General features: G+C 43.6%; 1 protein-coding gene across 1 annotated transcript in view; it reads left to right on the forward strand.

Moving 5' to 3' along the window:
* Nucleotides 1-4,455, forward strand: part of UBXN7 (UBX domain protein 7) — a 77,840-nt gene extending 73,385 nt beyond the window's left edge. The window contains exon 11 of the mRNA XM_008009659.3: nucleotides 1,486-4,455. Coding sequence (XP_008007850.3) covers nucleotides 1,486-1,647 — 162 coding nt within the window. The 3' untranslated portion in view covers nucleotides 1,648-4,455. The remainder of the gene's footprint in view (nucleotides 1-1,485) is intronic.
* The last annotated feature ends 10,279 nt before the right edge of the window (nucleotides 4,456-14,734 follow it).

The following is a 14,734-nucleotide window of genomic DNA, read 5'->3' on the forward strand; positions in this document are numbered from 1 at the left end:
AGCTGTGAATGAATTCCTTGGGTCAGGCATTCCTGGCCGTTTGCTTTGGCTGGAGATTAATTAGGCTGATTCTTGAAGACTGTGTTACTAAAATGCAAGCTGTGTAGAAGTTTGATGGGAAGCAGAGAGGGAGGTGTTGAGGAAAACTGCAAAAGATGGGAAGGGCCCAGTTTCTGAGAAGGCAAGGAGAGATTCAGTGCACAGGTGGCAAGACTGGGTGTAGTGGAATGAAGGACCGGGTGTGGTGGAATGGAGGACCGGGTGTAGGTAGAATGAAGGACCGGGTGTGGTGGAATGAAGGACCGGGTGTAGGTAGAATGAAGGACCGGGTGTGGTGGAATGAAGGACCGGGTGTGGTGGAATGAAGGACCGGGTGTAGGTGGAATGAAGGACCGGGTGTAGGTGGAATGAAGGACTGGGTGTGGTGGAATGAAGGACCGGGTGTAGGTGGAATGAAGGACCGGGTGTGGTGGAATGAAGGACCGGGTGTGGTGGAATGAAGGACCGGGTGTAGGTGGAATGAAGGACCGGGTGTAGGTGGAATGGGGGACCGGGTGTGGTGGAATGAAGGACCGGGTGTGGTGGAATGAAGGACCGGGTGTAGGTGGAATGGGGGACCGGGTGTAGGTGGAATGGGGGACCGGGTGTAGGTGGAATGGGGGACCGGGTGTAGGTGGAATGGGGGACCGGGTGTGGGTGGAATGGGGGACCGGGTGTGGGTGGAATGGAGGACCGGGTGTGGGTGGAATGGAGGACCGGGTGTGGGTGGAATGGAGGACCGGGTGTGGTGGAATGGAGGACCGGGTGTGGTGGAATGGAGGCCCGGGTGTGGGTGGAATGGAGGCCCGGGTGTGGGTGGAATGGAGGCCCGGGTGTGGGTGGAAAGGAGGACCGGGTGTGGGTGGAAAGGAGGCCCGGGTGTGGGTGGAAAGGAGGACCGGGTGTGGGTGGAATGGAGGACCGGGTGTGGGTGGAATGGAGGCCCGGGTGTGGTGGAATGAAGGACCGGGTGTGGTGGAATGAAGGACCGGGTGTAGGTGGAATGAAGGACCGGGTGTAGGTGGAATGAAGGACCGGGTGCAGTGGAATGGAGGACCGGGTGTAGTGGAATGGAGGACCGGGTGTAGTGGAATGAAGGACTTGCCTTCCTTGATAAAAGGAAGAAAGGAAAATGGATAGAATGTTTAAAAATGAGAACAATAATTTTATAAATAGTGACTGGATGTATTTATTGGGGAGACAAATAATAACTGTGTATTTCAGTCTCACTTAATGGCTGTACGTAATTGGGTACAGATTTCTCTCCCCATCCAAAGGTTTCTTCTAGTGGCCCTTCCATAAGGGCAAGCTTTGGTTATCTGAGAGAACTTACACTTAATAGCTGATCTAATATGATGAAAAAGAGAATATTTTATATTTCATTCACTAATATGCTCTTTCCTTTTATTTCCATCTAATGGCTTTGTCTTTCTCTTGTTTGTATAGGCTTTGGTGAAGCACGTCCAGTCTAAAGGATATCCAAATGAACGTTTTGAACTTCTCACCAACTTTCCTCGAAGGAAATTATCTCATCTGGACTATGATATTACATTGCAAGAGGCAGGCCTTTGTCCTCAAGAGACTGTCTTTGTACAGGAAAGAAATTAACACCATGGCTTGACCTCTCTCAGCTTACCCCTTTTTTCCCTTTTCCTGTGAGATACCATGTCACTAAGTATGCATTTTGGCTCATAGGACCACAGAGCCAAAGTTGGGCAAGCAAGTCACCTTCCTTCTCTGATTTCTTGATCTCTCCTGTGATCAGTCTCTTTCTCCCCCTTTGTTTTTCTCTTCTGTTTTCTCCCTCCCCACTCCGTACTCTTCCCCCTCCCCTACACTTTCTTACCTAATCTGGTGACCAAATTGAAGTGTAAGAATAAGACCTCTCCTAGTATTGGCAGCAGGAATTGTGTGTCCCAGTAAGTGGTCTTCTGCACGGCACTTTTTTGGGATCAAATGTTAACGTTACTCCCCAGACTCTTTGGGCAAAGGAATGGCTAGATTCAGAGTAAGAACAACCCTCCCTTTTTTGTAAGCCCCCATGTGTAGCAGGGAGAAGAAATTATCTAACGTGGATTTGGTTTTGTTGTGTTCTTCATGTAGGAAATATCACTTAAGAAAATATCCAGGCTTTTGTTTCCGTGGAAAAAGCATCCCTTGTAATTATTGCTCATCATACCTAAAAACTTTTTTCAAAGGATTTTCATGTTCCCAGCTGTAAGAACTATTTCCATGACATGTGTTACTAGCAGAATGAGTGTTAAATATGGAGCATATAGCATGGGGTGACTTTCATTGTCCTAGCTGAGACAGTTTTCTTTATTACTCTGTATTGGTCCTGCTAGTCCAGGAATGGACATTAAGTGACCCTATCGTGGTGACTGGGATAGGAAGATGCTTGCTGTTTTTGCCAGCACAGCAGATTAGCTCCTTTGGAGCCCTCCATTGTCCGAGTCTGAGTGATCTGTAGGAAGGCAGCTGGTCAATAATCATGCAGTGCAATGGCTTGTAATTGTAACCACTGTGGTTATTGATTGTCCTGTGGTGTTTCAGGCATACTTAGGTATGTCCCTGGGGAAAAAAAAAAACCATTCAGCTGAGAGTTGCTAACCATGTTCTTCTGGTTAGAAATAATGGTTCATTTTTTGCCCCTGGTTGGAATAGTCTCTGAAAGGCTGTGGTGACTGAATTGAACATGAGTCCGCATGCTGTTTTCTTTCAAAAGGTATCAGAACTGAAAGCCTCTCTAAGGGGAAGACTTTTAAACTCAATTCAAAAGACAACATTTAGTAAAAAGTGGGGGTGGCGGAGGGTGCTAGTCATTTTCAGATGTTGTGGGTTTTTTTCTGCCAACAAAACCGAAAATCAAATTTGAGTTGGTGAAAGCTTTCTTCGGTGTTTTTTAGAAGAGGCCATCTTGAATCTGTAGAATACCATTTACACACCAACTTCACCCTATGCTCAGTTCATATTTTGAGCTTAAATGGAATCCTCTGAAGGGGTAGTCGTGATTCTAGAAGTTTTAACTTGTAAAATGAAAATATTAAATGGACCTTTTTGTCAATTGAGGATTTAGATTGATTCTTTTATCCGAGGAACGTAAGTTCCTCAGCGGTTGCTTAGAGACCTTTAGGTTTTCATCTACTTTAAGATTGTCTCTTGGCAATGAGGGGATTGGGGAAAAGAAGAAAAAAGATGCTGTGTGTTGCTAGTACACAGTTACAGACTATGGTTTCTAATGGTTGAATTTTGAGGAACCTCCCAAAAGAATGAGTTCTGTATCTCCTCAAGGAAATCATGGACAATTCTGTTTATTCTTCAGTGAGTCCTTTTGAATTAATGTTCTTACATTTTTTTCTAAGTCTGTGTAAGTGCTTATGTATAAGTATATAATTGTATAAATATTTATAAATATATTTATATAATTACAGTTTCATTTCTACCTTGAGTCAAAGTTCTCTCTTTAGATTGGTGACTAATACTTACACTTTGGTGTTTTTTCATAGGCTCTTGAGGCTTAACTAGCAGCTTCTGATTTATTGAGTGAAAGATGGTTTTCATGTTCATTCCTCAGTTGTATCTCTGAACTTGGATAACATACTTGCCGTTTGAAGAATAGAGCTGTATATTATCAAAGGTGCACTGGAGGGTAAAACATTTGTTGGTAGCAGACAAGGTCAGAAATCTAAAAATTCAGGGAGGCACAGGGTAAGAAGAGGAGGTTTGCTCAGCTTTGCGCTCTGATGGTGCCCATCTGTACTCCAGCAAAGTCATAGCTGAAGCCCAGCTCGCTCAAACATGTCAAGTCAGCCGTTTTTCCTGTCGGGCTCTGTTTCATTCTCTTTACCTTCTAGCTTCTCGATAGAACAGCTGGGAGAACTGACATGTTCATCAGTGAGAGGCTGTAGCTCTTTCTGACATGTTCAGCACATGCATATTCATTGATGAGAAACCAAAGTGACTTTCTCAGTTTGGGTTACCGCGGGATGATTGAGTAGAGAGAAACTGATTTAACAGACAGCATGGTACTTTCACCCAGCTTAACATGCAGCTGGGTCGTCTACAATACAAGATGTGGTGGGCTTTATTTTATTTTATTTAGAGGCAGGAGTGTAATTATCTCAGGGTTGATACAGAGGCCCATGGGAGTAGTTACGGCTTGTGCATGAGAAGAGTCCATAAGGAGTATTGCCTTGCTCGAGAGTTCAATCCACTGACAGAGTAGGCGTCTTCCAGTTTGCCTTATTTCCTCTGCAAGTTTCTTTGCTCTTTAGGGCAGAGGTTTTATTGAATAGATTAAATGAGGTCAGTAAGGTTAGTTAAAAATAGTCATTCTTTGTGGGTGTTGGACACAGCTGAAAGAGAGTGTTAAAAAAAAAAAAAAAAACTAGAGAGGAAAAGAACAAGAAAGATAGACTTCGAGAGTGATAAGAGAAAAATACAGGGAGATGAAATGGAAACTACTGGGAAGGCCAGGCCATGGTGGCTCACGCCTGTAATCCCAGCACTTTGGGAGGCCGAGGTGGGCAGATCACCTGAGGTCAGGAGATCCAGACTAGCCTGACCAACATGGAGAAACCCCATCTCTACTAAAAATACAAAAATTACCCGGGTGTGATGACAGGCACCTGTAATCCCAGCTACTCAGAGGCTGAGGCAGGAGAATGGCTTCAACCTGGAAGGCAGAGGTTGCAGTGAGCCAAGATTGTGCCACTGCACTCCAGCCTGGGCAACAGAGTGACACTCCATCTCAAATTTAAAAAAGAAGAAGAAGAAGAAGAAAACTAGTGGGAAAAAAGTGAGAGGAATACTTTTTGGAATTTGATATCGGAAGGAACTGGAGAAGAGAAAGAACAGTGCCAAATGAGAAAAGAACAGGAAACTTAATACTGAGTAACTGGCATGCACTAGGTACTTTTATGTACATTTTCTCAGTCTCCCTAAGAATTGTACGAAATATATATTTTCTTCCCATGTTAAGAAAACAGGTATAGAGAACTTATTCAGGATGTCACAGCTAGTGAGTGGCAAATCAGAATTGGAATCCAGAGTCCATACTGTTTCAACGTCCACGCTGTGTTCTCCGACAGCAAGAGAATCAAGCCACCCAAATGGTTATCTTCTCATTGTTGGGCTTTGTAAATTCTCATTTAGTTTTGTTGCCATAAATATAGAGGAAGTAGTTGGGTTAAAGTTGTGGGATTTGCACTATGCCTATAAATGTTTATTTATGCCATTATTTTGAGAGGCTGATTATTGCTTTTTTAAAATGATGCACTGGGGAAGATGTGAAAGGAAAATTGCTATGTGGCATTATTTGCCAAGAATAAATGAAAGGGTAAAAAAAGAATTTTTTCTTTTTTTAAACATTTTCCAGAAAAGACACAATTATCTTTTTTTTTTTTTTTTAAATATAGGTGAGCACCACCACGCCTGGCTAATTTTTGTATTTTTAGTAGAGACAGGGTTTCACCATGTTGGCCAGGATGGTCTTGATCTCTTGACCTTGTGATCCGCCCACCTCAGCCTCCCAAAGTGCTGGGATTACAGGCGTGAGCCACCATGCCCGGCCTACAATTCTGTTTTCTGTGTCCCATCCATACCAGATTATTGAACCCTCGGTGTGTATGTTTTTAAATCTTGTATATAATTCTTCCTTGACTTAGACATCATCAACTAGCTATTGAGTTCTTTATAGAAGTTGGAAATATTTTGAAATCTGAGATCTAATTCCTGGCCAGGTGTGGTGGCTCATGCCTGTAATCCGAACATTTTGGGAGGCCAAGGTGGGGGAATCACCTGAGTTTGGGAGTTCGAGATCAGCCTGGCCAACATGGTGAAACCTTGTCTCTACTAAAAAATATAAAAATTAGCCAGGCATGGTGGCTCATGTCTGTAATCCCAGCTGCTGGGGAGGCTGAGGCACGAGAGTCTCTTGAACCCGGGAGGCGGAGGTTGCAGTAAGCTGAGATCACACCCCTGCACTCCAGCCTGGGTGAGGGAGCGAGACTCTGTCTCAAAAAATAATAAATGAGATCTGATTCCTGCCTGTTTTATCCAGTTAGGGAGACACACTACACATGAAATAACTGGAGAGCATGTAAGTGTTTACCTATTAGTTCAAGCTTAGGGAAAGGGAAGAGTATGTTTTAGTCAGCAAAGTCTTAAGCAAGACTGAAAAGTGGCAAGCACTGTAGCTCAGATTTTCTTTTGACTCACCTATTTCTTTAGCTCCACCTTTCGTAACTTTAGATTTAGGGCATGAAATTCTGCCAGTAAGGCATAACCAGTACCCAAGTAAGAAAGGATTACTGATCCCCCGGAGTAAACGTTTCTAGCTAGCAGGGATCTCACTTGTACACTTCGGAAAAATACCAGAGGGAGCCACTAGCAACTGAAAAATGAGGAAGATTTAATTTCTCTACAGGTACAAATCAGATGCACAGCATAGTACATATTATATGCAGAAAGGGCACTAGGGGTGTAAGTGTACTTGGGTAACAGCTCTGCTAGTTGTTACTTCACACTTCTCTTTCTTCTTAATCTCGGGTTTCTTATCTGAAAAATGAGAGAATTGGACTAGATTAATAGTGCTCAGCCTTTTCTAGACCAGCAAATCAGATTATCTCTGAAGTCCTTTTTCCACTCCAAAATTTTACACTTCCAGTCTCTCCCCTTTATTGCATACTATCTCTAGGCTAATTAAAAGTGTGCTGGTTAATCATTTTCTTTTCTTTTTTTTTTTTTTTCTGTGTTCAGGTATCATTTGACCAGTAACTTGCTCCTAATCTTACTGTGATGACTGAAACCTCCAAAGAGGAGAGTATAATAGTTATAGGTCTAGTAATAATCTTTTGAACAATTCATTATTTTTAAAAACTTAATGCCTGTGCCTAATCAGTATTGAGTATGACTAAAATGTAAATGAGAACCAAATATATCACTAACACTGGCACTAAATTTTATTTTTACTTGTGTACTTAAAGTACTTTACTGGCCTGTTGGCCTGTTGTATAAGTTGTAAGATTCACTCCTGGTTTTGGCAGAAGCAACTTTTTAAAGATACAATTAGGCCGACTTTTAAAAATGTTTTTTATCCTGTAGAATGTATCTTTATTATGTGATTCTTACCCCCTCTCTGCCTTTTTTGACCATCATTTAACTACTCAGTAGTAAATCATGGGGTGCAGGCTGATGAATTAGTAGTCTTGTGTAAACCTAAAACGTAATGAGCATAGGAAGAACCAGCTCTTCCGGTGAACATGGCAGTTTTCCGGTACTACCAGCCTTGATGAATAGGCTGAAGACAGCTGTGTACTATGGACATTTGACCTCACTGGATTGCCTTGCTTAGCATTTCAGTTATTGTCTTGCCATGAAACGTGGTGTTGCATAGTACACATTTTAGAATAGTGGCAAGAATGTTCTTTAGAACTGCAAATAACCCAACAGAGTGTACCATGCCAGTATATCGGTTTCTCCTGTTATATAGAGATTTGGTATTTCAGTGATGGTTATTTTGGGTTTTGACTCACCTGTGTGTCCTGCTACAGAGACAGTATAGAATCAAGAATTTCTTGACGTCTTTTTAAAAATAGAGATTATAATGTCCTTGGTGGTTTTCCTGTGAAGTGAACTTACATGGCTGGATTATTGAATGTGACAGTGAGACTCTTCATTAGAAAGTCTTGTAATCCTGCTTTCTAGTTTCCTTCTCCACCATTCACTTTTAACGTTCATTCTCTGAAAATAGTTATGATTTTTAATGTAATTGGCTATGTTTAAGAAATTCCATGTCAAAGTCTTAATATGTAACAATCTTCATTTTTTATAAAATTGAAGGAAATTTTTGAGGCAAACTTACTTTTATAGCTCATTTTTTCTCTAGCTCATTTTTTATAGCTCATTTTTTCTTTCATTTTTCTCCTTAGAATTCTCTTAAGGAGAATTCTCTGGTTTCAAATAGAGAATGGCTAGCTCTGTGATGCCCCACTCTCTTTGTGGCCTACCAGTTACTGTTTTGTTGCTTAAAATTGCAGATATTCTCATAAATGTGATGATTTTTGGCACAGGCCTTTCTTTGGCATATTGATTTCAAAATAGAGTTGGGTAATCCAATTTGAACTACTTTAGTAAACATAATTTAGCATTTCTGTAATGAGAAAGTATTTTCAAAAGATAACCAGATTTACTTCTAGGATTAGAGACGGCAAATACCAGTGATAGTATTTTTCCCAAGAACCATCACATGTTAATCTATAAATATGAGAAGTTGTAGATATTGTCGTACTTAATTCTTTGGCAACAAACAGCAAGTTTTTATTGTTTGTTTAATTGTATTTCCTCTAGAGATCACAATACTCTGGGTATTTTATATCCCTTCTAAAGGTCATTTGGGTTTTCAAATGGGAAGAATAGTCAAGCTAAGCTGGACTAAACCCAAGTAATATTTTATCTCATCAAAAGAAGTTATTAATCCAACTGGGTTAGCATGAGTCATTCATTTTTTAGACATGGTAAATGGGAAACATTTCAAATCATTAGATAAATTCTGACCTGGAATCGAATTCTCCCTTTCTTAAAATCTTTTTAATTTGCTTTTTTCATAGGCTCAGTATGGAACTCTTAACTGATAAGGGAGAGATTCTTGATCTGGAACCATTCCCTGCCATTCTGCTTTTTTCTCTCTATCAATCAGGGTAGCTGGCTCCATAGTGCCTGTTACTAGGGTCCATTTCAGGTTGATGACATTAGACCATTTACACTCAGTTGGATACTTCCCTGTTTTCAGCAACATGATTTTACAGGATGCTTTTCTCAAAGCTTTGCATTCTTAATGGAAATATCAAATGGTGTAATTCCAAATATAAATATGTTTATGACACTAATCATATGCTTTTAATGATAACTTTTTGATAACTTACTGCCCTGTAAGGTTAAACCTTACACGGAGTGACTGTTGCCATCAGAAAATCCCTTTTTACCTGCTAATGAGAGTGAAAGTAGTATGTGACCTCCACTTTCAGTGACTGAGTAGCATGCTTCTCGGAGGGGCTGCTTCTCTTACCCGTCTGGGGTCTTGGGCCTTGTTACTTTCCTGGGTTTGTCCCTTCAGCTGGAAAGGCTGTTGAAAACACTTGCCAGGAAACAGTAAAGCTGTGAGAGAATCTTCTAGTCTTAGATAGAGAGAAATGAGTACCAGTTGATGCTAACGTGATACTTAGACTTTGAGGGGCTTCCATCCAAGCTTTGGCATGAATCTGTTAGACACAGTTTTCTTCACTTCTCTGATAATCTTTTTTTCCAGAATGGCTTTTTGTTGTTGTTGTTATTAACAAATTGTAAACATTGGTGTTTTTTTGTTTTGTTTGCCCTTTCGGAAAGTCCTTCGAGTAGGTATTGATGGTTCCATGGAAATTCTCAGCAGTGTCTGTGTAGGCTCTGTGCATGCTTTGTATGAGTTCAGTTTGAACAATGCATTTGGAATCACCTGGGATGTCCAATTCTGGCATGTCTTCATTGATTGTGTTTTTAAACATGTCTCTCGTCATTTTCCAAACCTCACTTTACATCTTACTCAGAGAAGTTAATCAAGGAATGAAATTTCTGGGGGGATAGGGATGAGGGTGGGTTGGGGACTTGAGTGAAGTCAACTCGGGGTATTTGCTTTAAAGTGTTTTCTAAAGCAGTTCCTAACAGTATTTAGAGATTCCCTGGGATGTTTGTGTGCTCAGCTTATTCTGGACAAAGTGTGTGGGCGGGGGGGGGGGGTCTTACTGAGATTTGCATTCTTAGTGCAGGACAGGCTCTAAATTTCATCTGTACTCTAGATTTGTGATTGAATCCAAGAAGATAACCGGGACAGTGCTCCTATCGTAACATTTCTGGCAAGTGCTCCCTAAAATGCACATCGAATTGTTTTCTGGACCTTTTCTCCCATGGTGCTAGGAGATATCATTGATTTCTGCAGCTCTTCTCAGTGCTGGGAAGAAGTCTTTGGGATTATTGAGCAAGGGGCAGCCGGACCATCCACTAAATTTGTTTGTTCAAGACACATTAGAGACCCTCCTGTATATCTAGTAAGTCATAATAAAGGTGCTCGGGAAAGCCTTAAATTTGAAGACACATGGAGGCGGTAGAAAATTAACCTTGTAAGAGGAGAAGAACATGCCGTTAGGTAAACCAGAGCTGTAACTGCTGGCTAAGACTTAATGGAACTTCCACTTGCTCTAAAACCAGGGAAATCTTAGATAACTGGGTGTGATCTATCTATAGATCTACATAGTCTATGGGTAAATAATTTCCAAAAGGAGGATCTTGCTATCCGTTGGTGATCCTCTGGTTTGGGCTGTACCAAATTGTGAATATTCTTGCTGTGTTGTACCCAGTTGCTTTATATGAATACTGCAACTTGAAATGGGGAGGGTGGGGGGGGACAACGGGGTGGGGGAGGGAGGGGAGTGGGACGATAAGTCTTTTGAAGACATCAGCTCACTGTGCTGAGAGAGGGACCAAACTCAAGGAAACCTCTGATCTATACATTCAACTGCTGCATTTTTTTATAAATACATGTAAATGTCCTGTTGTAATATTTGATCTTGGAAATAAAAACAAAAACTTTTCAGTATTAGTTTTTTTGTGGTGGTGTTTTTGCAAGATAAGACTCTCTGGATATTACTTTCAGTAATACAGTTTAGATTCCAAAAGCTTGCCACACCTCCCCCCCATGTTCTCATTTAGGTCGGCTCCTGTTGATTGACAAAGGCTACTTTGTAGTCCCATCGTCAGCCTAATGCTCGCCAGCCTTTTTCTGCTCTTCCTGGCATTTCAAACATTGATGGTGAACACTCTGTAAATGTTAGTCCAGTTGTTACAGAAACACTGGGTGAGCTAGCCTTGTTAGGTGAGTATGATTCTGTGTTGGACATACTTGGGCAATTCAAGTGTCTAATTTTTCAGACCAGTGGTAATTACTAATAGTTAATTAAGGACTTAGTTTAAACAAGTGAAGGAAAGATACTTAATTAATGGACAAAAAGACAGGAGTTATGATTATATGGTGTAATAGAAATTGGTATTGCTGCTGGCTGCAGTGGCTCACGCCTGTAATCCCAGCACATTGCAAGGCTGAGACGGGTAGATCACCTGAGGTCAGGAGTTCGAGACCAGCCTGGCCAACATGGTGAAACCCCGTCTCTACTAAAAATACAAAAATTAGCTGCGCATGGTAGCACATGCCTGTAATCCTAGCTACTCGGGACGCTGAAGCAGGAGAATCGCTTGAACCTAGGAGGCAGAGGTTGCCGTGAGCCAAGATCATGCCACTGCACTCCAGCCTGGGCGACAAGAGCGAAACTCTGTCTCAAAAAAAACAAAAAACAGGCGTGGTTGTGGTGCCTATAATCCCAGCTGCTCGGGAGGCTGAAGCAGGAGAATTGCTTGAACCTGGGAAGTGGAGGTTGCAGTGAGCTGAGATCGCATTCAGCCTGGGTGACAGAGTGAGACTCCATCTCAAAAAACAACAACAACAACAACAAAACTGGGATTGCTGCTTAGCTCACAGTTCTACAGTGATGGGTTTGTGCTCCCCCTTTTCCTGTGGAACCATTTCTCATCCCAGTGCTTCAGATGTACCAAATAATAGGGATGTGTGTGATGGGGCCAAACAGATTCATCCTGTGCCCTCCAGAAACTGACTTTCTAGCTGGGAGCACGGACGATAAACATACATGGAAAAACAGATTTGATTCTAATAGAATTTTTAAAATATACAGAAAAGGAGCCAATAGAGAAATCTTTATTTTTTTTTTAAATTTTGAGACAGAGTCTCACTCTGTCGCGCAGGCTGGAGTGCAGTGGCACAATCTCAGCTCACGGCAAGTTCCGCCTCCCGGGTTCAAGCGATTCTCCTGACTCAGCCTCCCGAGTAGCTGGGACTACAGATGCCCACCACCATACCTGGCTAATTTTTGTGTTTTTAGTAGAGATGGGGTTTCACCGTGTTGGCCAGGCTGGTCTCGAACTCCTGACCTCAAGTGGTTCACCTGCCTTGGCCGCCCAAAGTGCTGGGATTACAGGTGTGAGCCACCGCACCTGACCTGGTGTTTCTTCTCACTGCCTGCGCCTCCTTGATTGGGTCTTTATGGTGGTGATCCCCAGGACCTGGCCCTCTAACTCTCCCTCAGTGATCTCATTCTCATAGTACCAACCACCATGTATAAAGCCAGTGAGTTCTCAGATTGACTCTAACTCCAGCCCGTCTCTCCTCCAAGCTTCAGACTCACATGTCCGACTTTTTGCATGACGCCTACTACAGTTGGAAGTGTCACTCTTACATCTAAAATGACGCCTCCCCACCCAGACCTGCAACGACACCACTACCCACGAACCTGCCAGAAACTTCAGTCATTTTCTTTTGCTCATTCCCCCATATCCAGCCCAACAGCAAGTCCTTTAACTTCTACCTCCAAAATGCATAAAACATAACCCTGCTTTTCAGTCTATTGCCATTACTGTGGTCCAAGTGACCTGCTTTTTTTCTTGACCACTGCAATAGTCTCTGCTCTTACTCTCTTCCGACCCGTTCTCCACATATTGGCTTCTCATTCCACTCAAAATGTCCAAGCTTCTTGCTTCGCGCCACCCCCTTTGCCCCCTGCCTGCCAGCTGACTGGCTTTCTCTCAAACCCCGACATCAAACAGCTTCCTGCTCCACAGCCGAGGCACTTCGTCTGCTTGAGTTCTCCTCGTCTTAGCATGTCACTTTTATCCTTCAGGTCTCAGCCTAAAAGTAAACTCCCCAACAATTTATTTAAAGGAGAATTCCCAGCCGGGCGCAGTGGCTCACGCCTGTAATCCCAGCACTTTGGGAGGCTGAGGTGGGGGGCTCACCTAGACCAGCCTGGCAAACAGTGTGAAACCCCATCTCTACTAAAAACCCAAAATTAGCCAAGTGTGGTGGCGCATGCCTGTAAGTCCAGCTACTCAGGAGGCTGAGGCAGGAGAATTGCTTGAACCCGGGAGGTGGAGGTTGCAGTGAGCCGAGGTCACACCACTGCACTCCACACCCCAGCCTGAGGGACAAGAGCAAAACTCTGTCTCGGAAACAAAACAAAACAAACCAAACACCAGAATGGGACGCCAAGGGAGCCAAGAGTGAGAATGTCCAAGAAGGATCCTGTGGCCAACTGTGTCTAGAGTCAAGAGGACAGTGAAGTGTTCATCAGAGACACGAAATTACTGGAGACCTAGAACAGTTTCAGTGCAGTGTTGGAGGCAGAAATCTAGTTTGGGTGGGTAGAAGTTTACAATATGTGTATACTACTGAGAAAACCCTAACTTCCTCTTCAGTGGTCTGGTATAAATGGCAGCCCTTTCAACATATCTTCCCCTTTTTCCTCCCTCCAATTAAAGGAATGTGCTCTCTTGTCAGCTTTCAGTTGAGTTTGGAGTCCACCCACAGGAGGCTGATTAGTCCTGTCACTCTTATCTGGTGAACACTAGAAAACAGCTGGCCTAGTTGTCTAGCTGTTTCATCTTCTCTCTTTTTCTTCTGCCAGTGAATTCTATTTTATCAGCTTCCTGAATTTCTTGCTCAAATCCCACCTTCAGATCCCACAATATACCCCAGAATGGAACATCTATCTGTCTAGCCTGTTCTGCCGAGTCTTTTTTTTTTTTTTTTTTTTTTTTTTGAGACAGAGTCTCTCTCTGTCGCCGAGACTGGAGTGCAGTGGCACGATCTCGGCTCACTGCAACCTCCACATCTGGTACTCAAGCAATTCTCCCACCTCAGCCTCCCCAGTAGCTGGGACTACAGGTGTGCACACCACGCCCCGCTAATTTGTGTATCTTTAGTAAAGACAGGATTTCACCATGTTGGTCATGCTGGTCTCAAATTTCTGGCCTTGAAACCGCCTTTGCAAAATGATGACAGTGAAAGAGATTCAACTGAACTGACTCCATCTTGCGTCTCACCGCCAAGCTGTCCTTCTTCATTCCTGGGCATAGGCTGAACTAACTTTGGGAGAAACTGAGTTTGTAATTTATAGTTTAAGCAAAGACAGTAACAGCCCTTTCCCAAAGCAGACCTCCTCCTTGCCTGGGGACTAGACTAACATTAGCCACAGGATTCGAAATCCTGGTTTAGGAGCCATGCGGCTGGAGGACACGATTCGGACCCTCCCTACACGGCTCCTAAGATCAGAGCTCGAGACATTCTGCAGACGCTGCACCTGATGGATCAGCTGGCACCACCCGGATCGATAACCTGGGGTCCGATCTCGTGACCCCCACCCAGGAACTGACACCCAGGAAGACAGCTCTGACTCCCCGGGATTTCATCCCTGCCCAGTGAGCCCTCGGTCCCTGGCTTCCCACCCAGCAAGTTTTCCTTAAAAACTGCTCAGGGAGACTGACTGAGTGATGAGGGAACCCCGGACTCCGCGCAGCCGCCTCGGCCTGAGTTACTGTCTCTCTACTGCGGTTCCCCTGCCGTGAAGAACCGGCTCCGTCCGGGCAGCGGGTAAGGTGGGCCTCGGGCGGCCACAGCCTCGACGGCTCCGCCGGCCTCGCGAAGTGCTGGGACTCCCGGTGCGGGCCACGGGCCTCCCAAACGGGTCGGCCTCGGGAAGCCTTTTGCGGCACGACCGGTCTCCCGGCCCCGGCCCGCCGGTCACGGTGTCCCCAGACTCCC

This window comes from Chlorocebus sabaeus, chromosome 15 (assembly GCF_047675955.1).
Source record: "Chlorocebus sabaeus isolate Y175 chromosome 15, mChlSab1.0.hap1, whole genome shotgun sequence".
In the NCBI taxonomy this organism is placed as follows: Eukaryota; Metazoa; Chordata; class Mammalia; order Primates; family Cercopithecidae; genus Chlorocebus; species Chlorocebus sabaeus.